The sequence below is a fragment of the Dipodomys ordii genome, unplaced genomic scaffold (assembly GCF_000151885.1).
Source record: "Dipodomys ordii isolate 6190 unplaced genomic scaffold, Dord_2.0 Scaffold128, whole genome shotgun sequence".
Taxonomy (NCBI): domain Eukaryota; kingdom Metazoa; phylum Chordata; class Mammalia; order Rodentia; family Heteromyidae; genus Dipodomys; species Dipodomys ordii.
Genome location: NW_012267344.1, coordinates 1,531,175 through 1,555,116, shown reverse-complemented (window position 1 = coordinate 1,555,116; position 23,942 = coordinate 1,531,175). Strand labels below are relative to the sequence as shown.

The 23,942-nt window shown below is 47.3% G+C and overlaps 1 protein-coding gene across 1 annotated transcript in view; it reads left to right on the top strand.

Annotated features, from left to right (window-relative positions):
• Positions 1-262: 262 nt before the first annotated feature.
• Positions 263-23,942, top strand: part of Snrk (SNF related kinase) — a 36,528-nt gene continuing 12,848 nt past the window's right edge. The window contains exons 1-7 of the mRNA XM_013030230.1: positions 263-351; positions 4,734-4,795; positions 6,611-7,305; positions 16,200-16,341; positions 20,225-20,437; positions 22,034-22,168; positions 23,844-23,937. Coding sequence (XP_012885684.1) covers positions 6,717-7,305; positions 16,200-16,341; positions 20,225-20,437; positions 22,034-22,168; positions 23,844-23,937 — 1,173 coding nt within the window. The 5' untranslated portion in view covers positions 263-351; positions 4,734-4,795; positions 6,611-6,716. The remainder of the gene's footprint in view (positions 352-4,733; positions 4,796-6,610; positions 7,306-16,199; positions 16,342-20,224; positions 20,438-22,033; positions 22,169-23,843; positions 23,938-23,942) is intronic.

Genomic DNA, 23,942 nt, shown 5'->3' with positions numbered 1-23,942 from the left:
GGAAATCCGGATTACTTAAGCCAGCACTTCATGGATTGATCTGGATCGACAACTCGGTCACTGCTTGAGAGACAGGAGGGGGTTTCTTAGCGTGACATTGCCGGTCTCCTCTGTGGTTCTCAGCCCATTGAGATCGACTACGAGGAAGGAAACTTCTGAGAAGACTATGTTTGGGGAGACAGCTACCTTTCTTGGGGAAATAGCTTCCTAGAGATCTGGAGGTATGGCGTGGTGCATCAGGATTACTACATGATAACCACACGCGTGGCCTATTGACTCGTGTGTGCTGTTTCTTACTTTTCAATTTAGAGCGTATATTGTTCGTTTCCAGGAGGAGGGAAACAGGCTATAGTAGAAAAGTAGAGCATGTTTACTTTGGATAAAGAGAATGGTGGTAGCTCCATGAGAGCTGTGTTTTGCTTGACCCAGAGGTGTCTGGTAGTCCCTGGAGGGAGGCTTTAGTTCACTATCTTCCATTTACCTTATTTTTTGGGGTCGTGGGGCTTGAACTCTGGGCCTGGGCGCTGTCCCTCAGCTCTTCAGCTCAAGGCAAGCGCTCTACCACTTGAGCCATAGCATCACTTCGGTTTTCTGGTGGTCCATTGGAGATAAGATTCTCGCAGACTTTCCTGCCCCGGCTGGCTTTGAATCTCAATCCTCAGAGCTCCTCCTGAGTCGCTAGGATGACAGGCGTGAGCCACCAGCACCCAGCCTCCATTTATTTTGACTACAGGTTCAACTCGTAGTAGGAGGATCAGGTTGGTAATATTCACTGAGAGTTACTTCCACCGCTTAAGTCAGCTTTCATATTTTGGCATCGTAACAGATACCAGATAATTTCCGTGTGTAAGTCCCTTAAATACAGTTTCAGAGTAGCTCTGCCAACCCCAGCTTCTGGCTGACGTCTGTGTATCAGTGGAACGTGGGATGCAGCTCATAGCGCATTGATGCATCGATGCAGAATTTTACAAAAAATTCATTTAATTTTTTTTGCATGGTTTAGTTTGGGTATTGTAATGTTGGTGGTCTGGCATTGATGCATCGATGCAGAATTTTACAAAAAATTCACTTAATTTTTTTTGCATGGTTTAGTTTGGGTATTGTAATGTTGGTGGTCTTTTTTTGGGGGAAAGTTTTTATTATACTCCAGGCAGAATGTACAGAGGTTGTGTAAGTTGCCTCATTTTATATGCATATATTTATTTATTCATTTTGCATGCAGCCTTGACTTAGTCACGCCCTGGATTGGTCCTGGGCCTTCCCCCCATGTGTTTTTACCCCTTCTGGGGAGGAGGGATGAGTAGGAGACATTTGTTTGATAATACCAACTCCCCAGCAGTGGGGCAGATGGCACCAAAAAGCTGAGTGAGTTTTAGCAAGATTAACAATGAATTCCAAATTGACAGGCTTACCAGGGCTGGTTCTACAACTGTTTGCAGCAGCTTGTACAGTGTGTGTAAGGCCACCCACACTTCCTTCCTCTCCTCCAGCCACACCCACACGAGTGGCTTGTGCGCTCCCTTTGCCTGGGAGAACCGGCAGGATGTGTATTCTCGCAACTCGGACCGGCCCCGGTTGCTCAGACATGAATTTCCATAGCATGCACACTCGTGGCTCAGCTGGCCTGCTTTCTGTAGCTCCAGCCCAGTTCTGTGTGCGTGTGTGTGTGCGCATGTGTGGGAGATGAGGGCTGCTTGCAGGCGGCATGCGCCGGCGTGGCTAGTGAGATACACTTGGAGCTGTGTGATTCTTAACAGTGCTTGTTGGGAAGAATTGAGTGCATGAGGAAATGTGGATTATATAAAGTTTGGGGAAAAAACAGTTAAGGACAGTATCTGATTTTGTTTGGTGTGTGTGTGTGTGTGTGTTGTCAGTTGGGCTTGAACTTGTGACCTGGACCCTATCCCTGAGCTCTGTTTTGCTTAAAGCTAGTGCTCTACCACTTTGAGCCACAGCTTCACTTCCAGTTTTCTGGTGGTTCACTGGAGATAAGAGCTTCACAGACTTTCCTGCCTGGGCTGGCTTTGAACTGCGATGATCCTCAGCTCTCAGCCACCTGAGTAGCTAGGATGACAGGCGTGAGCCACCAGCGCCTGGCTAGCATCATGGTTTTATAAAGAATGAATGTGAAAGAGGTCATGATGGTCATCTCTTCCCCCCCCACCCCCACATTGCTCCTCCTTTTCCTATGTATTATCCCAGCTTATTATTTATAATTGTGTCTGGGCATATAGTATGGCAAAGTAATTTGAAAAGCTCTGTATCGGATGTTAACAGATATTATCCCAGAGGATGAGATGATTTCTCTTTGTTAAATTCCTCCACTTTTGCCACTCTATATGTTCTAATTGTACTTTACCTAAAATAGATGTTTTCATAATTGTAATAAAAATAATAGAACATAAGAAAGTATTTATGTTGAATGACAAAAGGGACTATAAAGTTAGGTCTAAAATGTGCAGAGCCTTGCAAAACAGAAGAAGCTGCCTATCAATACTTGCAGGTGACCGCCAGGATGTTCACAGTGCTGAGCGTGAGCGCTGGGACTGTGGATGCCTCTTGATTTCTCATACTTCCCATTCTGTGCTTTGGCGGATTTTCTACAAAAGCTGAGCCTTGTGACACAGGCCTCTGATCCCTGTGATCCCAGCATTCAGGAAGGGAGTCAAAAGGCTAGCAAGGTTGAGGCCAGCCTGGACTGGTCTACAAAACCCTGTCCCAGACAAAATAAAACAGAAATTTTGCTTAGTTGAAGCTAATTCTTTGAGATTTTTGAGACATTATCAAACTTCAGTGGGCAACTAAAGACATTGTTTCAAATTCCTGGGCTGGGAAGGTGGCTCAGTGGTAGAGCGCTTGCCTTGCATGCCTGAGGCCCTGGGTTCGATTCCTCAGCACCACGTAAGCCAAAAAGAAAAAAGCCAGAAGTGGCGCTGTGGCTCAAGTGGTAGAGCGCTAGCCTTGAACTGAAGAGTTGAGAGACAGTGCCCAGGCCTAGAGTTCAGGCCCCACAACCAGAACCCCCCCAAAAAAATCAAATTCCTGTGGCATGATTCCTCCTCTCCTTCCCCTTTCCTTCTCTTCCCTCCCCCCCCCCCCACACCCAGGGCTTAAACTCTGGGCCTGGGCACTGCCCCTGAGCTGCTTACCACTTGAGCCACCACTCCCAACACTTCTGGCTCTTTTGGATAGTTTATTGGAGATAAAAGTCTCCCAGAGTTTCCTGCCCAGGGTGGCATTGAACTGTAATCCTCCGATCTCAGCCTCCTAAGTTGCTAGAATTCACAAGCGCCTGAAGTTGTAGTCTGCATTTTTGATTAGCTCTATTTTCAGAAAGGAAGAGACTTTTTTTTTTTAATTTTTGGAAGGTAATGACAGCACTGCTGTTTCAGGATGATCTTGGCTGGCGCTGCCTTTCATGTGTAGTATCTGGGGCCTTGGCTTCGGTTGGTTCCTGTGTGTGGCTCATTTGCGCCTCATCTGATAGGGAAGTGCCTTGTAAAGCTCATCCTTGCAGTTGTGGGTGTTTTGTTTGGGGCTCTTGCAAGTGGGATGGGCCTTCAAGTTGGGTGGAGCCGGGTTAGACTGAGAAACTGCCACTTAACCCGCCCAGAGCTTCCTCGTTACCTGCCTTGCAGGCCCACGGCAAGGAGAATGACAGCCCGGATGTAGTCTTGTTCTTAGGATTTCTTCCTTTCAGTCCATTCATCTTTGTTAACCTTGTCTATGTAGAAATTCCCGTTGATGAAAGGTATCCTTAAAGAATCGTGATTAAGGCCTAAGGAAGGGGTGTCGTGCTGGTCTAGTTCATATAAGGCCCTGAGTTCAATCCCCAGTCCTGGGGAAAGAGGTGAGGCTTGGGGGAGGGGGAGGTGTAATTAACAAAAGGGCAAAAGTTTTCATATAAAGTTTTAATATAATTTTGTTGTTAGTACGAGGGGTTGCTGTTTCGTAAGTCAGTCATGAGTACTTTTTTTTTTTTTTTTTAAGTTGGTCATGGTTCAAACTCTGGGCCTGGGCGCTGTCCCTCAGCTCCTCAGCTCAAGGCGAGTGCTCTACCATTTGAGCCACAGCGCCACTTCTGGCCTTTTCTGCTTATGTGGTGCTGAGGAAAGGAACCCAGGGCCTCAGGCATGCAAGGCAAGCGCTCTACCACTGAGCCACCTTCCCAGCCCATGAGTATATTTCTTTTTGGGCAGTGTCACCCCTTCCTTCACTTTCCCCCAGTTTCCTTTTCTCGTCCCCACCCACAAGTTACGCAGTTCATGTTCCACATTGTGTATTCTGAATAGCATGATTGCATTCGTTCGCTCTTCCTTCCTTTCTGTGAAAAACAATATTTTTTTAATAATGGGGCGGGGGATGGAGGCTGGGGAGTGGCTCACATCTGTGATCCTAGCCCCTCAGAAGGCTGAGATCTGGGGATCTCAGTTCGAAGCCAGCCCTGGCAAGAAAGTTTACAAGACTCTTATCTCCAGTGAACTACCAAAAAGCTGGAAGTGGAGCCGTGGCTCAGGTAGTAGAGCACTAAGCCTTGAGCTGAAGAGCTGAGGGACAGCGCCCAGGCCCTGAGTAAAGCAAGAGCCAGGACCCCTCTTCCCCCCTCCCCTTATGACCACATCATAAAGACTTTCTTTATAAACTAGTTTTATGTTTGTCTAGAATCTTAGGGCATGTGTTTTTACTTTGAGCTAAAACACATGGATCTAAAGTAAAATCTCTCTTTTTTTTAGAGGAAAGAAGCGACTAACACAAGGCAGTAAGAACAAGGGTTCTTCACTGTGGAGCTTACAGGGTAAGTCTCAGAACTAGCGCAATTCATAACCACGTCAGATGTGCAGAGTGCCTTTCAGGCCTTAGGCTTTCCTCAAATATAAGAAAGAAAAAAAAAATCTCATTTGGTTTTTGGTCTAACTCAAAATACACTTGATGGGGGGATAGGTGGTTTCAGAAGATAGTTTCTTTTCCTTCCTGTGTTCTGTTATTATCACATCCCAGTTTCTGGTGTATGATTTCATCAGAGTTTAAGACTCTGAAAAAAGGGGTCCTTGTTAAAATAGATACTTCAGCCGGATGCCGTTGGCTCACGCCTGTAATCCTAGCTACTCAGGAGGCCGAGATTGGAGGATCTGAGGATCATAGTTTGAAACCAGTCTTGGCAGGAATGTCCATGAGACACTCTCTCTTCACTAAGTTACCAAAAAAGAAAAAAGCTGAAAGTGGTGCTGTGGCTCAAGTGGTAGAGCGCCAGCCTTGAACAAAAGCAGCTCAAGGCCAGAGTTCAAGCCCCAGAACTGGCCAAAAAAAGAGTGGGAGTGAGAGTCTGCCTTTGTGTGGTTTAAAGTGACATTTTAATTTATATAATTTTATACATTTGTTTCCCTCAGTCATTTCTCTTGAGTTTCCATTCGAAAGGTTAAACATTTTTAATGGAAAATGAACTTCTCTCTCTGAGACGCTATAAAAGTGTGTGCTTGGTGACTCTTAAAACGTGAGTGGGTCATGGTGGTTTCTATTTCAGAGCAGAAGTCGGCACCAAGAGCCAGGGCTAGCGGTGTTGATTAAGTGACTACTTGTGTCCCCAGAGCTGCAAGAACGAAAAGTTGTATTCAAAAATGAAAGCGTTCTGGTGGTTGTCTGCATGTCAGGATCATTTTAGGGGTTGGGAGAGGGAAGGACAAAGTAGTAGAGCCTTGGGCTTGGTGGATCGCAGGAGCTTCCGGTGTCAGCATGGAAAAATGCTATAATCAAACACCTGTAGACCCCGTGGGAAGAGCCTGTCCCGAGACACTTAGAGACACAGAAAAGAGAAGCCAATTGTGGCTGAGAAAGCTAACATCTCTGCTAACAACTTTCTTAGGCATAAAGGTAATACTGTCGGTATTGGGGTAACAGGAGAGGAGGGGGAGTTCCTGTTATTTGTATTTTCTTGTTGACTTGTGAGGTTTTTTTGGTTGTTGTTGTTGTTTTGTGCGTCCTGGGACTTGAACTCTGGGATGAGAAACGTAGACTTTGCTGCCTGGGCTGGCTTTGCACTGCAATCCTCAGATCTCAGCCTCCTGAGTAGCTAGGATGACAGGTGTGCCACTGGTGGCCAGTCTGTCTTGTTTTTTTTGACACTTATTTGACTAACCTACTTATTTCTGCCATCACCAAAAAGTGCTTCCCATGAACTTTCTTTTTGACAGTTTGAGAATGTTAATATGGTATTAAAATTCCCAACCTTTATATTATAAGCTCTGTATATTAAAAATAGGCTTTTTAAAAAATGCCCTTGACTTATTTTATGGCTCTTAAAAACACAAAAAGGGCTGAGGACCGGCAACTCACATCTGTTATCCTGGCTACTCAGAGGCTGATCTGAGGATCTTGGTTTGAAGCTGACCCAGGCAGAAAAGTCCCTGAGAGACTCTTTCCCCTGGTCAACCACTCAAAAACCGGAAGTGGGCGTGGCTCAAAATGGTAGTGCTCTAGCTAGCCTTGAGCAAAAAAGTCAGGGACAGCGTTCAGGCCCTGAATTCAAGCCCCACGGACCGACAGAACACACACAGACACACACACACACAGGGAAACTGAACAGAAGGTTGATTTTGTTTCTCTTCTTTTACAGATGTCCTTGGCAACACTGAAAATGAACTCCTTTTCACCAGACACTCTTCTATGAGAAGGCTCATTTCAGGCAGTCTAGGTATTTTTCCCTCCGCCGCTGCAGCAGCATGGCAGGATTCAAACGCGGCTATGACGGGAAGATTGCGGGGTTGTATGATCTGGATAAAACCTTGGGGCGAGGGCATTTTGCTGTGGTTAAACTGGCGAGACACGTCTTCACAGGAGAAAAGGTGGCGGTAAAAGTGATCGACAAGACCAAACTGGATACACTCGCCACTGGACATCTGTTCCAGGAAGTAAGGTGCATGAAACTGGTGCAGCACCCCAACATCGTCCGCCTTTACGAAGTCATCGACACCCAGACCAAACTCTATCTGATTCTCGAACTTGGTGATGGAGGAGACATGTTCGACTACATCATGAAACATGAGGAGGGTCTCAACGAAGACCTGGCCAAGAAGTACTTTGCACAGATCGTGCATGCTATTTCGTACTGCCATAAACTCCACGTGGTCCACAGAGACCTAAAACCGGAGAACGTGGTCTTTTTTGAGAAACAAGGTCTTGTAAAGTTGACAGACTTCGGTTTCAGCAACAAATTTCAGCCCGGGAAGAAGCTCACCACAAGTTGTGGCTCTCTCGCCTACTCCGCTCCAGAAATCCTGCTCGGGGATGAGTACGATGCCCCCGCGGTGGGTAAGTACCTTTCCTGCCCGTGTCAGCCCCTGGCGGCTGTTTGCCTAAAAGCGGTTTCAAAGAATTTCATCAGCCGTATCTCACTTAACACGTTCATTTTCCTGAAAGGTTACGTATCTCTAAAGCTGATGGCAAATCTAGCCTGTTTGATGGCAAAGGTCTAACGTGTACACACAAAGGAAACCATAGAGTTCATTGTCTAAGCTAACCTATTTTTGTTGTTGTTGTTGTCATGGGGCTTGAACTCTGGTCCTGGGCGCCACTTCTGATGTTCTGGTGGTTCATGGAAGATAAGAGTCTCATGGCCGGGCTGGGAAGGTGGCTCAGTGGTAGAGTGTTTGCCTTGCATGCATGAGGCCCTGGGTTCGATTCCTCAGCACCACATAAGCAGAAGAAGCCGGAAGCGGCGCTGTGGCTCACGTGGTAGAGGGCTAACCTTGAGCTGAAGAGCTGAGGGACAGTGCCCAGGCCCAGAGTTCAGGCCCACAACCGGAAAAAAAAAAAAAAGAGTCTCATGGCCTTTCCTGCCCAGACTGGCTTTGAACCGCGATCCTCAGATCTCAGCCTCCTAAGTTGCTAGGATGACAGGCGTGAGCCACCGGCTTAAGCTAATCTCTTAGTTGCTCATTTTACCTTTTTTCTTAGAGATCTGAGTTCTCTTCCTACCTTCTTAGATTTTTTTTTTCTTTTTTCCCTGGTACCAATGACCAGCAAGAGCTTTCCTCTTCTGACAAATATCCTTCAGCCATTGCTGTAGCCTCACATTGCAGAGTTCCCCTAAGTCTTACAATGTGCTGTTAAGAAATCAGGCGTTGGCCGGGCGCCAGTGGCTCACGCCTGTCATCCTAGCTACTCAGGAGGCTGAGATCTGACAATTGCGGTTCAAAGCCAGCCTGGGCAGCAAGGCCGTTAGACTCTTATCTCCCATGAACCACCAGCTGGCACTGTGGCTCAAGTGGTAGAGTGCTCGCCTTGAGCTGAAGAGCTGAGAGACAGCGCCCAGGCCCGGAGTTCAAGCCCCACAACCGACAAAGAAAAAGCAATCAGGCATTGGAGTCGGGTGCAGCTGTGATCTTGAGTCAGTGGCTGCCCTCTCTTCTGAAACAGAATAACAGCCAATGTGGGTGTGTCATTCCAGATCACCCACGGTGCTTTTCCCAGAGGCCTGTGCGGTGATTACTTGGTGTTGTCCTCTCCTGGTTGTGATAATTCAGTTCCTGACACCCAAACACTGGAAGGCAGACTGGAAACCTTGGCCTGCAAACGTGCCCCACCGTGTGTCAGGTGGAGGAGTCAGGGTGGTCTCGATAGCCCGCCGACCACCCTCCTTTGTGTTCCCATGTCGTCATCGGTCAGGGGACCCCCTCGTGGTGGTATTGTTGACTGCCTTTTGGATTGGATTATTGTGGTTGCCTTGAGAGTCCGATCTGTTTTGAGGGTCTTAAAAAATGACTCTTTAATCTGTAAGGATTTGTTGATCTGAAGGTGCAGTTAGGTGATTAGCTTTTTCCCTCAGTCCCCCAAATGCTTCGTGGTCTTCCCACGTGTGCCGCGTGTGGCTTCCTCGGTGACTCCTCCACGCAGGGTCCGCTCATTTGACATAGCGAAGAGGAGTGACTCGAGTTCATTTAACCTCAAGAGATCGCCGACGTTAGTTAAAGGAGGCAATCTTTACACCGAGACCCTGATTTTTATGTTAGACCATTGTGTGATGAGAAAGAGCGTTCACCAGTGGTCCCTGCCTCCTACAGATAACGGGTTTCACAGGAGTCTTTCATGAGAACAGTCAAGCTACAGATTCTCTATTAGCAGAGCCATCCTAATGGAAGCTAAGCATTTTCAGAAGCAGACACTCGAAGGTTCAGACATGAAAGACACTCGGCCTCGTTGGTACAGGGAAAGGCAGATTGAAGCCACAATAAGACCGTCGTGTTCTGAAGTTCTGTTCACTGAGAAAAAGCTAAAGCCAGACAAAACCGAGTGTTGATAAGACTATATCAAGAATCCCTGGGTAATTTAGATTCCGTGACTAGCTGGTGAAGAGAGGCGGTCACGTCCTGTGACCCAGAGAATTCCCCGTGTATGTATGCGTGAGAGAGATTTTCAAAGAGATGTAGCATAGCTAGGGGGAGAGGACATGGCGGAGACAGACCCTAGGTCTCTGTGTGTGTCAGGCAAGAATTCTTCTACGCCACACTCCCTGCCCATCAAATGGCTTTTTTTTTTTACACAGCATTGTTTATATTTTCAGGGAAATGAAATATTTAGTATTCATATTGAATTCTTAACATTAGTGGAAAATAACAAACATGATTAGACTTTTGCAAGCATGATAAGAAAAGGAAATCGGTGGAGTCTCTATAGAACATTTATGTAAGAGTTTGAAGCGGATCAAACCTATGCCTTTAGGAAATTTTGTGCACGTAGTAAACTAAAGAAAGCACTAAAACTAGAGCAGGCATATCTGTAGAGTTTCAACTTTACCTGGTGATAACTTGGGATTTGAGTGTCCGTACATCCTATACAGGTGTGCATATACAGATGTTCATCGTGATGATTTTTTCCCCTTAACTGTTTATTCATTAGTACAATTTGAACGGTTATCAGATGGCAGAGAACATTGGGAAGATGTTACATTGCTGTGATATAGGATTGGATGGAGTTCATAGATGGCCTTTTCGTTTTGTTTTTATTTCAAATCATTTTGTATAATATGTGATCAAATATAGAATTACTTTTTAAAAACCCCAAATGGACAGACAGTTACCGTTCTATTTTCTTACAGCACTAGGCAGTATGCTCAGGTCCCCGTGCGTGCTAGAATTAGAAATCCTGGGTAATGTCATTTGGGCGAATTTTATCTTCCCCTCCTGGCAACATTAGGAAAGAGCTTACTCTTTTTTTTTTTTTTCTGTCTGTCCTGGGCCTGAACTCTGGGCCTGGACACTGTCCCTCAGCTCTTCAGCTCAAGGCTAGCACCCTACCACTTGAACCACGGAGCCACTTCTGGCTTTTTTCTGCTTACGTGGTGCTGAGGAATCGAACCCAGGGCTTCATGCAGGCGAGGCAAGCAGTCTACCACTGAGCCACCTTCCCAGACCCCTCTCGTAGAATTATTAATAAATGAGTTAAGCAAGGATTTAAAGGACTGAAAATGATAGGAAAGACAATTGCATTTCTATAATATAGTGGGAAACCTGCAGAGACCAAAATCTAAAAAAACAGTATAGTTGACAGTCAGATTGAAATACCTGGAAATGAGTTTTGTCAGAACACATTTGACAGGAAAAATTTGTTCTGAAAATGATGAAGAAATCCGAGACCCAACTCCACGGAGATAGATCCCGTTCTATTATTTAGGAGGCACTGTGGTACAGATGTTAATCCTGCCATGGGTGATGACACGTTCCTCACCAAAAGCCCTGGGTGGTGGTTTGCACACAGAATTATTCTCAAGTTTGCGGGGGATGCAGAATAGTTGAAACATAAAAACATAGTTGTATATTTTATATTTCACATATATTTTATATAAGTATATATACATATATTATTTTTTATCCATAGCAGCTTGCTGCTCAACTGCTTTATTTTTTAATTGGCTTATTGTAATCACATGGGGGGGGGAATTTGATTTTTACATCATCTCCACGTGAGTTTACGTATATTTTAGCCTCACCTCTTCTATCTCTCTGCAAGCAGTATGGGTGAGTTTCATTGTTCTGTTTGCCTGGTGGCAAACCATCTATAGTCTGGCGGGGCGGGGGTGGGGTGGTTGGGGTTGGGGGAGCCCAGCAAGGAATACAGAGCAATCACCAATATAACCACTCCAGGTTATATTAGTGTTTTAGAAAATACAATCCTGCAGTTGTACTCCTGGCTGTTGATTGCAGAAAAATGAATAGATGTGTTCACATTAAAAAAAAAAAAAAAGACCCGAATATAGGTGTTCATAGCAGCTTTAGTTTTAAAACCATAAACCGGAAGCAGATGTTCATCAGCAGGTGGGTAGCTGATACTTTGCTTTTTTTTTTTTTTTTAACTACAAAGTTCTAATCCGTCTTAAATGGATTTTAAGGGAAAGTATGATTTTGAAATTACAGAATGTAGAAAAGAGATGAGCAGGGGTGAGGGACGTTGTGACTAAGGCTGTGAAGAGTCGCGTGTGGATGGACCACTTCTCAACGCTGTAGTCACGCAAGCCTGCGTGTGGTAACGTGGCACGGGGACCGTGCACGTGCATGGGCACCCATGCAGTGGGCGATCCGAAGACGCGTGGACTGTCTAGCTGTCTGGCAACTCTTGCAAATCTGCAGTTCTCTCATAGTGGAAAAAGAAAATCTCTCCCATTGCTTGAAGACAGATAAACTGGGAACAAGGAACATTTTTCGTTTCCACGGTCTGCGGCTGCAGTTTTAGGTAACCCGTTCCCTAAGATCAGGAATCATCATCCGTTCCTTGTAAAGCTGAGGGCTTGAACTCAGGGCCTGGGCTCTGTCCCTGAGTTTATTTTTTGTTTGTTTGTTTTGTTTTTGGCTCGAGGCTAGTGCCTTACCACCTGAGCCACGGCTCCACATCTTGCTTTTTCGTGTTCCATTTGGAGATTAGTGTCTCATGGACTTTCCCGCCTAGGCGGGTTCGAACTGTGATCCTCGGATCTCAGCCTCCTGAGGAGCTGGGATGATGGGTGTGAGTGGTGCACCACTTCCCCACATCTCTCGCCCTCCCTCCCCCCCACACACACCTTCTCCCTGGCCGTGGCCGCAATACCACCTCCTGGCTGCATCCCCAGCGCCTGTGGGGCCTTCCCCTCTTCTGCCCATGCGTGTGTGTCCACTTGTATTTAGCCTTTAGAAGCTGAGGCTGTCTATCTATAGTTAGGAATCGGTTTAATTTCTAAACTAGAGATCTTCCTTTTAAGTTAGCTTTAAAAAAAAAAGGGGGGGGTGATTTGTTTTTTGCTACATGGTTAGTCTCTTGAAACTTCAGAAGAGCTTTTCAGATCCCAGAGAACAGCAGCTATTTGGATGCCAGCACACATACAGAAATGGAATCTGCTCATGTTCATTTTAGATCAGAGCATCAGAAGCGTTTAGAAGACAGTCGCGCTTTAAAACGGCGTGTTCTTGTTGCTGAGGTGAGGTCTTGCTATGTCGCTGGCCCAGAACTCGCTCTGTAGCCTCCGCTGACCTAGAACTTGCCAGCTTACCATTCTTTGGCCTTAGTCGATCCCAAGTTGCTGGGATTATAGGGTGTGTGTGTGTGTGTGTGTGTGTGTGTGTGTGTGTGTGTGTGTGTGTCACTGGGGATTGAACCTACGCCCTCGAGCGTGTGCCCTACCACTAGATCTATGCCCCCTAGCCCATAGGTTTCTGTTTTGTATTTGAAGGCTTGATCTTCCCGCCTCTACTGCACCCTCTAGTGGCTGGGAAGATTATTACTGTTAGTGTGCACCACTCTACCTGGCTTTTTAAAGCCTTTTCAAGAAGAAAAACTCCGAAGCAAAACAAAAACTAGTGGTTAGCCCCAACCCTTTAACACAGTAAGTGGGATTCCCATTCATGATGGATGCGGCTGCACAGCCTGAGCTCCACTGGTTGGGTTGATCATGTTTGGATGATGTTGTGTGTGTAAAAAGTGTATCCGCACACGAGCGTCTGTGTTTGGTCACAATGTTGCGCTCGCTCTTATGGTCGCGGTAGGACTAAATGATGGCTATTGGTTTCTGGGGAGACCTTGTCCCATTACCAGGCTGGGTGCACACATACACACACACGCACACACATTGCAGGTGCCTAATACTCTTGATTCTTGCCAGGGCGATGACACCTGCACCCACGCATGCGCAAGGCACTGTAAACTGCAGTGAAGCCTTCTGTCTTCATCTAGTAGGCTTAGAGTGAGATTATGTGTGATACTGTCACGTGTGAGGCCCTCCAACAAGCATGCGTACATGCAGTACTTTGACAACCTGAAAAGTAATTTAGGAAACTTAAAAAACATTATTTGGTATTTTTGAATTTTCCAGCTTGAAGTGCTAATATGGAGGGACCGTCTAAAAGTGATGCCCTTCACGGAAACCAGCACGTTGATGACGTAGTATATTTTAAAAATATTTAAGACGTAATTTTAGATGCAGGAAGATCAGTTGTATATGTTGTATTTTCATTTACTTATTTTTTGGGTGGTCGTGGGACTTGAACTCAGGGCCTAGGTGCTGTCCCAAGTTTTTTGGTCTCGTTTTGGTTTTTAGATTTTGCATTTTTTTCTTCAGTGATGTATTTATCTATTTTTTTAATGTACTGTAAAAGCGATGAACAGGGGTTTACAGTTACATAAATAAGGTAATGAGTACATTTCATTTTTTTTTTTTTTTTGGTCAGTTATGGGGCTTGAACTCTGGGCCTATTCACTGTCCCTCAGCTCTCCAGCTCAAGGTGAGCACTCTACCACTTGAGCCACAGCGCCACTGCCAGTTTTTTGGTGGTTCATTGGAGATAAGAGTCTCACGGACTTTCCTGCCCCGGTGGCTTTGAACTGCTGTCCTCGGATCTCAGCCTCCTGAGTAGCTAGGATGACAGGTGTGAGCCACTGGCACCCAGCTCCAGTACTTTCTATTGGTAAATTAGTGGGTGTTCTTGTAATTGAAATGACACAAGTACCTTGAGTAAAAGCATAAAGCCCGCCCCTGTGGGTCTCTCTCTTGAGTCTCTTCCTACTGGGAGCCTCTTAGGTGTGGGCCTTCAAGCAGTCCTTACCAGTTGTTAAGGCTCTGCCAGTTATAGAGGTAACATTCTTTGCACAGACACTGTCCTAGAAATGACCAGATGAGTGGTACTGTTAATATGCACGTGTGTGCATGCATGTGCATGCGTTGCGCACACACTTGGCTGGTTCTGGGGCTTGAACTCAGGGCTTGGGTGCTATTGCTGAGCTTTTTTGCTCAAGGCCAGTACTCTGTCTCCTGAGCCACACTTGCACTTCCAGCTTTTTGATGGTTAATTGGAGATGAGAGCTTCCTGCCCAGGCTGGCTACGAACTGCTGTCCTCGGATCTCAGCCACCTTGGTAGTGAGAATGCCTGGCCTGAGCCACTGGGACCCTGATGCTGTTGACCTTGGGTGGAAGAGAGAACAGAAATGAGAACAAACTGGGTGACTTGGCCAAGTTTTCACAGCTAAGCTGCCATGACAGGATTTGAACCCAGAGCTCTCTGAAGCTCTAAGTCAGGCACGCAAGCTCCTCCCATGAGGCCCCAGGGAAGGAAATTGCTCCTTGATGATGGCTTCGCCGGGCTTGCTTTTCCTCTTTGTCTGTGAGATGATTTATGAAGGGAAGCCGCGTCCGGAGGCAGTCTGCCGTGTGTCTGGCTTGGGTTTGCGTGGACATGGGCGGTCCTGGGCGTGTGGCCGATAACCCTTTGACTCCTTGAACTTTTTCCTACTTTCTTTCATTTGCACAAAACCAGTTTGCACAGCTAACCTTAACACAGCTGACCCAAGCAGAGCTCAGCTTGTCACCACTGAATGAATTGTCGCCTCCACCCAGTCGCCTTGCTCTGAGGATTCTTAGTCTTTCCCTCTTTGCTTTTGTTGGTCAGTCCTGGGGCTTGACCTCACAACCTGGGCGCTGTCCCTGAGCGCAAGGTGAGTGCTGTATCACTTGAGCCACAGCACCACTTCCGGTTTTCTGGTGGTTCATTAGAGATAAGAGTCTCACGGACTTTCCTGCCCAGGCTGGCTTCGAACCATGATCCTCAGAGCTCAGCCTCCTGAGTAGCTTGGATTTCAGGCATGAGCCACAAGCGCCCGGCCATAGTGTGGAATTTTATATTTAAGTGTTTCAACTTTGAAGCACATTGAGGATTTTGTGGGAGCCGGAACCAAGGTGGCTGTTCTTGCTCTGGGAATCAGGTCTACCTCCATCCGGGCACCACATGATGGTTTGCTCTCAAGCACATAGATCCTTCCGGAGAACCGCACCAACCGATGGGACTCCTTGTCGCTTGGCAGGTTAATGTTGAACGGGAAAAGAAAGTGTTCTTCAACCAAATAATTTGGGGTAATCGCTACTTGATATTTATATTACTTACTACATTTTTAGAATGTCGGCTTTTGTAATTACGCCATCAGATGTCAGCCGCTCCAGTTTAGCACAGAGAGAGAGAGAGAGCGAGAAAAAAAGAGTTTATTCACAGCCCTCGTGTGAGATGCTAGGGGAAATAATAGAACTAATTGCATTTTGTAAAAGCTGTTGTTTTGAAGGATTTATATGGAAAGAGATGGATTTATTGTACATCAGATGCACAAATATCTGCGGCTACAAACTACAGTGGTAGCATTAAATGTCAGCATTAAAACAGCAGAAGGAAGAAGAGTTTCTCTTCTAATTGCCTTAGATGTTAATGTGCATGTACTTGTTATTTTGTAAATCATTGAAGTCTCCCTTTTTGGGGGAAGAGAGATGGCCGAGTCTGTATTATAAAAATGTGATACTTTACACTTAATTTCTAGAGCATACCTTGTAAAATGAAGAACATATAATAAAATGAAGTACTTGGGAGAATTTTGAGGGAATAGGACCTGAATTCCAAGATCAGTGTAGAGGCTGGAATCCTGATTGTTTAGACACCTGGACTCTAATTCTGCCATCCAAAAATCATGCATGCCCAGTCTTTCCCCTTGTGTTTAGCCATAGTTTGCTCAGCTTTGAGCTTTAATTTTCTAGGTGACCTTGTGAGCTACAGAGCCTCATTTATTACCTTACGAGGACTGGGGTTAAGAACGACTGAGAAAGTTGTGACCAACATGAACTAGTTTTCTGTTGTTGTTGTTGTGTGTTTTGTCTTTTCTCTGACCTCGGTTCTCTTAACTGGTCCGACGTGTGTCTGTTCTACAGATATCTGGAGTCTGGGAGTGATCCTCTTCATGCTGGTGTGTGGCCAGCCGCCCTTCCAAGAAGCCAACGACAGTGAAACGCTGACCATGATCATGGACTGCAAATACACGGTGCCCTCCCACGTGTCCAAAGAATGTAAAGAGTAAGTAAAAGTGGCCTTTGGCGATTCACTCGTTATCGAAAGTCCAGAAGTTGTCAACTCCGGGAACATACTAGGAACGCTTCGTGTCTGGAGCTGCATGCATTTTAGAGTTTGAGTTTAATATTCCTATCGGTGCCAGAGTGTTTAGAATGGGGAAGGGGAATATCTCTAGAATCTGATGTGAAACTCAGTAGTAGAGTCCAAAATCGTATTCTCACTGATTACTTTTTTTTTTTGGGGTCCGGTCGTGGGGTCTGAATTCTGGGCCTGGTTGCTGTCCCTCAGCTCTTCAGTTCAAGGCTAGCGCTCTACCACTTGAGCCATGGCACCACTTCCGGCTTTTTTCTTTTTGCTTACGTGGTGCTGAGGAATCGAACTCAGGGCCTCTGGCATGCAAGGCAAGCGCTCTACCACTGAGCCACCTTCCCAGCCCCCTCACTGATTACTTACAGAACTGTTTGAAGACCTCCTTCGCCCGCCTCTTCTGCCTCCAGAGGTGCTTGCGGGAGGGACCATGCCCTGTGCTAGTGGACAGCAGAGAATGGCTAGGGCTTCTTCCTTCCTGACTGGGGCCACCGCACGCCATTTTAGCGTGTACAGAACGTGTCCTGTAATTTTATTCACCCGTTCCTCCCCCATCGGTAAAAAGAGCTGTTTGGTATACGTAACGCTAAAGGATTTTTCTGTATTGTTTTTCCCCTGAAGTTTTTTAAGTTTGTCCTATCAGCTGGTAAAGGAGGACTTTTTACTTATAATGGAGCCCCAACTTAGGTGACTGGTAAAGAAGCTAGGTGATGAGCTCCCCGGATCCAGACCCTGGCTTCTGCAGTGAGCCGTCCTGGAGGCTCGCTGAGTACCTGCCTTTCATCGCAGACACAGGGTGAATTCGCATACAGTACACTTGTAGCCCGTTCTACAGCAAATAGGAAGTTCTCGGTGAACATTGATAAAACTGGAGGCGTTTTCTGCTCCTGGTCCTAGGAAGCTGTCTGGACTGCCTTGCATACACATTAGATCTTTTTAATTCAAGGATTACCCTCCTCTGCCCCTACTGAAAAAATCAGAAGGATTAATTTACCATATTTTAAGCTCTGTAGGATAGGATCTGTGGGGACCGTGCCCGTTGGTGTGATGCCGCAAGGCCTTCTTGGCTTTAGAAGGCCTTTTCAAAGAACTACCTTGGCTTTTTTGTGAGGGATGGGATGCAGTCCTGGGGCTTGAACTCAGGGCCTGGGCACTGTCCCTGAGCTGCTTTTTGCTCAAAGCTAGTGCTCTAGCTCTTGAGCCATGGCACCACGTTTGGCTTTTTCTGAGTAGTTTACTGGAGATGAGAGTCTTGGGGACTTTTCTGCTCGGGCTGGCTTTGACCGGTGATCCTCAGACCTCAGCCTCGCACGTAGTTAGGATGACATGTGTGAGCCACTGGCGCCCAGCTTGTCTGTCTGCTTTACTTTTCACTGTTTCCTGCTACCTACTCCCACAGACTTAAATCTTTTCTTTTTCTTACCTTGGTTACTCAGCCTACAAAATTTTATTTATTAGACTATTTAAGGCTATATTCCTTCATCCCACTGTTTTCTTATTTATAGCCTACTTGGTAGTCAGCTGTAAATATTTTCTGCTTTGCATTGATTTGATCCACTTGTGAATAGGGCTGTTTTGGGGAGGTTTTTTTAGGTCCGGTTGTGGGGCCTGAACTCTGGGCCTGGGCGCTGTCCCTCATCTCTTCAGGTCAAGGCTAGCGCTCTACCATTTGAGCCACAGTGCCACTTCCGGCTTTTTTCTTTTTGCTTATGTGGTGCTGGGGAATTGAACCCAGGGCCTCATGCATGCAAGGCAAGTGCTCTACCACTGAGCCACCTTCCCAGCCCATTTTGTTTTTTGTCAGTCATGGGGCTTGAACTCTGGGCCTGGGTGCTGTCCCTCAGCTCATCAGCTCAAGGCAAGCCACAGCACCACTTTCGGTTTTCTAGTGGTTTATTGGAGATAGGAATCTCACTGGGTCTTTCCTGCCTGGGCTGGCTTTGAACCACGATCCTCAGATCTCAGCCTCCTGAGTAGCTAGGATTACAGGCGTGAGCCACCATTGCCCAGCTAATAGGGCTGTTTTTAATTTCTGCATACATAGCATTTTTCTAGTTAGTTTGTTGTTGTTTGTTTGTTACCTGTTTTCGTGTGTAGTCTGAAAATACAGACTTGTGGGTTACCATGTTTGTCCTGTTCTTTGAGTTTCATCCCATCACCTTTCTTTGAGATTGTTTTTTCTTTTTACTCACCCTTGACATTTTCTTCTCAACTATCTGGAAAGTTACCATCTATTATTGTAGCGATTTTCCTTCCTACTTAAAAAATACCTTATATGGGGCTGGGAAGGTGGCTCAATGGTAAAGTGCTAGCCTTGCATGCATGAGGCCCTGGGTTCGATTCCTCAGCACCACATAAGCAGGAAAAAAAAGCTGGAAGTGGCGCTGTGGCTCAAGTGGTAGAGCGCTAGCCTTGAGCTGAAGAGCTGAGGGACAGCAGAGTTCAGGCCCCACAACCGGACCAAAAAAAAAAAATACCTTATGTGTTTGTATACTTGGTGTGAGAGCTATAGTTGGTCCTGACCTTTGTCATCTTGTGAAGCAGCTCCTTGGAACGTTTTGATTACCATCTAATATTTTAGTAATTATCCTCGCTCCATAAGCTAGATAATCTATTGTTACAAATGGTTTGTAATTGCCCAGCTATTTAACAAAATCTCGTGTTATTCCCTCTGGGATGGAATCCCATTCTTCGGCCAAAATCATATCCTAATCCTATCCTTCAGAATTTCTTTGTTGTTGGTGGTGGTGGTGGTCGTGGGGCCTGAACTCTGGGCCTGGGTGCTGTCCCTCAGCTCTTCAGTTCACGGCTAGCGCTCTACCACTTGAGCCACAGCGCCACATCCTGCCTTTTCTGTTTATGTGGTGCTGAGGAATCGAACCCAGGGCCTCATGCATGCAAGGTAAGCGCTCTACCACTGAGCCACCTTCCCAGCCCAGCATCTCTTAGACTTTCTATTTTGAATTGGAAGGTTATTTTCTAGATAGAAAGTTGCTTCCTTTCAATTCACTAGTTGTCTATGCCAAATAGAAAAAAAATTAAAACATTTTCCTTTGGCTTTTTTTTTCTTTTAGTTGTAAATGATCAGTTGTCACTTTTAGAAGCCACATTTAATTTTTTTTTTCAAGAACATGTGGTATAATTTTGTTTCTGGTTCTGTTTTCAAGCCTTTAAACATTTGGTTGTGTGTGTGTGTATGTGTGTGTGTATATATATATATATATATATATATATATGAAAATTTTTACTTTTGGCCTGTTTGCATTCTGATTGGACTGTATGTTTTGTAAGGCTTCCTATTGGTGTCCTTGTTCCCTTGGTGGATATGTGTTTTTGTTTTCTTTGATTTGTGATCCTGTTTGTCATCCTACTCAGGAATATCTTTGGGGCCTGGTTTTTGTCTTCAGGAAAAGATTCGTGTATTTACTTCTCTCCCCGGCCCCCAGGGGTACTTCCAGCCAGAGCCACTTTAACTTCTCTGTGTCCACCACCCAGTCGCGTTATTTCGAAGCATAAGTCCTGGGGAGGAGCTCCCCCGGCCTCGCTGCAGCCCAAGGGCCAGTTTCACCCCGGCCTCCTCTGAGCAATAATTCCCTTCTAGTCTCTCTCTCGCCCTCACGCTGGGCTGGGGTCATCACTCTGTAAGGGCTCCCTTCCCAGGATCTGCCTGGTGGGCCCCCCCTGCATCGTGTTCCCTGCCGCTGGTAACCCAACTTCAGTTGATGGAACCAATTTAGCAAGCGAAAGGATCCACTGTTATGAGTCCTTGCTTCATGGGTGGATGTGTCTTCCTTTGCAGCCTGATCACCCGGATGCTGCAGAGAGATCCCAAGCGGAGGGCCTCCCTGGAGGAGATCGAAAACCACCCCTGGCTCCAGGGCGTCGACCCTTCGCCGGCCACCAAGTACAACATCCCGCTGGTGTCCTACAAGAATCTGTCGGAGGAGGAGCACAACAGCATCATTCAACGCATGGTGCTGGGAGACATCGCCGACCGGGATGCCATTGTGGAGTACGTAGGGAATCTGTGATGGGTAGAGTCCCCAGCACAGCTTTTACCACAAGCGCTCCCCAGTCGAGTGCCCAGCATGGAGTTAGTTTGGTCCTGATGAACGAGTCAGCTGCTGCTGGGTGGGGCTCATGCTGTGGCCTTGGCTCTCCGGTCTGTGTGCAGCTCTGCGTGGTGAGTGGGGAGGTCAGGCAGGACCAAGGACCAGAGGCCTCTCAAGTCAGGCTAGCCAAGGGCGGGTGCACACGTGGTTTTCTGTGTGCAGTTTCACTGGCCCGCCACGGTACAGTTCCTGTTTGTATCGTCAGTGCTGAATGGCCGCCAGCGTGACCATACCACCCACAGGGCTACGAAAGTTATCCGGTTGTAACGTAGTCATTCTAAGGAAGATGGTTTGAAAGCAGTCAAGTTTATCTAATTTGTTTTCTTGGTGGTAGTATTAGGGTCTGAACTTGGAGCCTTACATTTGCCAGATAGGTGCTCTACCACTTGAGCCAGGTCCCCAAGCCCTTTTTAGTTGTGTCAGAGATAGAGTTTTGTGGTTTTGATCAGGTTGGCCTGCACCACAGTCATTGTCGTCTTTGTAGCTGCATAGTTAGCAGGACAGGTGTGCGCTACGCCTGGCTTTTTTGTTGTTTTTGGCGGTGGGTTCAGACAGCTTCAAACCATGATTCTCCCGATCTTTACCTCCTGAGAAGCTGTGATTATAGATGTAAGCTATGGTGCATGGCTTACAGTGTTACGGGGTCGAGACTAAAACAATTAAGTATTTCCTTAAAGGAAAAGCTAAGGTGAATTAATGTGTTGAGTGACGAAGTTGGGTGAAGGAAAGAGGACAGGTTATGGGGGACAAAGAAAGAGGTTTTTGTGGGGGAGACGATCTGGTCTGATGGGGGAGGGAGGCATGAAGTAGGGAAGAGAAGGGTGCTCTGGCTCACTCCGTGGGGGTCTCGGGTCCCTTGGAAGGGCAGCTGCCCTACGGAGGCTCACCACACACGGCGGAAGACACGCTCTGAACAGTCACTCTGCCCCCGAATTTCTCCTCATCCTCGCTGTCCCTTCTGTACATCTGAAAGAGGGGATCTCTGCTGCCGCTGAAGCAAAGACGGAGACTTGATTCAAGGCAGGGGCTGATGGTGGGCGATGGGCTCTCGGCGCACGAGTAACGGCCTAGCGCCTCATCAAGGCTTGGACGTGATCAGAGTCTGAGCATGCCATGTCTGCGTTGCTACCACCTCTTCAGTACGCTCCTGTAACAGAGCCTCCTCGCTCCCCGCTAAGCCGTTTTACACATAACTCACAGCACTGTACATGCGCATGAAGTTCATTTCCAGTGCACCCAAAGCTGATGGCTAGCTCAGCTGCTGTCAGCATTTGCGGGAGCAGGGATGCCCCCAAATGAGCATTTTCATTCCGTTTCAGAATTTTAAGAGTGACTTTAAGTACAAGATTTTTTTTTTTCTCTTTGTTGGCATGTTTGAAGTTTCCAGGTACTGAATTCCATTTGCTTAGACTTTTGTGTGTGTGTTAAATGGAAACACAAAACAAACCCCCACTTCTCTGTATGGCTCAGATTCGCTCCCACCTTGTTTTCCACAGAGCCCTGGAGACCAACAGGTATAACCACATCACCGCCACTTACTTCCTGCTTGCCGAAAGGATCCTGAGGGAGAAGCAAGAGAAAGAGATACAGACCAGATCTGCCAGCCCGAGCAACATCAAGGCCCAGTTTAGGTGAGAAAAATACCTCGCCAGTTTTTAGTAAGTCTTGCTGTTGAAAGAGTGAAGTTTCCCTCACTCTTCTTAACCCCAGAGCGAGAGGTGACTCACGTCTGGCCCCTTGGTTATGCACAAGTGCATTGCATCCTGTGTCCCCTGGGTCATTGGGCTCCGTGGACCAGGCAGGCCAGGAGGACATGTGTGGAGAAGGCCGTGTCCCCGCCTGCGTGGCTGCCACTTGTTCTCATGTAACTCTTTGGAGTCTTTTTTTTTTTTTTTGTCGGTTGTGGGGGCTGAACTCTGGGCCTGGGCGCTGTCCCTCAGCTCTTCAGCTCAAGGCTAGCGCTCTACCACTAGAGCCACAGCACTCTGGCTTTTTTTTTTTTTTTTAAGAGGACAGTAGTGGATTTATGAGCTTCTGGGCCTCGAGGGGACCCCTCGCCTCTCCCACTCACTCCGCCGCCTCTGGGAGGTGAGGCGATGGGGCTTACTTCCCTTGTGGGCTGGGTTGCATCTAGTCCTGTAAAGTACTGAGCCCCGAGCTTGGTGCTTGCCTCCTTCCTTAGGAGTGCTTACCTAGTTCCCCCAGGTTCCTAGGTGCCTGGGGGAAGCTGTCCACGCACCAGCTTCAAGACTGGGTGAGTATGAGTGTGTGTGTGGGGGGGGATTGCTTCATCTGAAAAGGGGGATCATAAGCATTGCTCCATGGAGGAGTTGTAGGTCCCAGGACTTCAGGAGCGGCTCCCGCAGGTGCAGCTGACACGAGGAGCGGGTTGTCACTGTGAGCTAGCTTTCCATCCGATTTGTTTGTCATTTTTTTGTTAGCCGGCTATTCTTTAAGCCATGGTTTTCTCACCCACCATGTTGTCTGTAAAGATGACCCGCGTGGCCTCCTTCTGCAGGGTGCTGCCCTGCAAGCTGGGTAAGGCGAGCTGTTCCGGTTTGATTCGTCACACCCGATGGGAAAGTGCCCACGATGCCCTTGCCAGCCTTGTGTCTGGACATGGATTTTGGCTTGAAGTTGGGGATGGAGGGAAAGGAGAAGCACCTGCACGCGCTCTCTGTCTCCTGCTTCCAAGCTGCGGGGAGAGAGACGGCTATGCTGGAAAAGCTATGGTGTGTTCAAGGCTATAGATTGAATTGGGCTGTATTTTAAGAGTAACACAATCAGTGGGAAATGGAAATGTCACGGTGTGCAAGTGGCGGTTTTAAATGTCTGTGGCCCCAGCGTAGCCTCCTGTGCTCCTGTTCCTAGGGACAGGAGGGGGGCTGTGGAGATGCCAAGACATTTATACCAAAACCAGCCAGAGTGCCCTGAGCCCTGCGCCGCCTCCGAGCCGAGATACCAGCAGTGCTTCTGCCCCTAATCTCATGGACACTGCAGTGTCCACTAGCTTCCATGCCCCTCTTCACACGTGCCACAGCCCTGGGTTTTCTAAGTCCGTTCTGTTTCCATTTATTTCAATGCACGGCCAAGTGTTTTGCACCATGGTGGAGACAAACCTGTGCTGGCAGCGCAGGTGAATTATTTTCACGCCCGTGCCGGCAGAGCCACGGGAAGGACGTGGTGGGGACGTTGTGGCTGAATGCCGGGAGTGTGCAAGGGTGGTGTCCTGCGCGTGTCCACATTCCCCTGTGGTGTGCGAGGGTGCATGACCACATGCCCCCCCCCCCATCTGTCGTTCCACAGGCAGTCGTGGCCCACCAAAATCGACGTGCCCCAGGACCTGGAGGACGACCTGACGGCCACGCCGCTGTCCCACGCGACGGTGCCGCCCGCGCCCGCGCG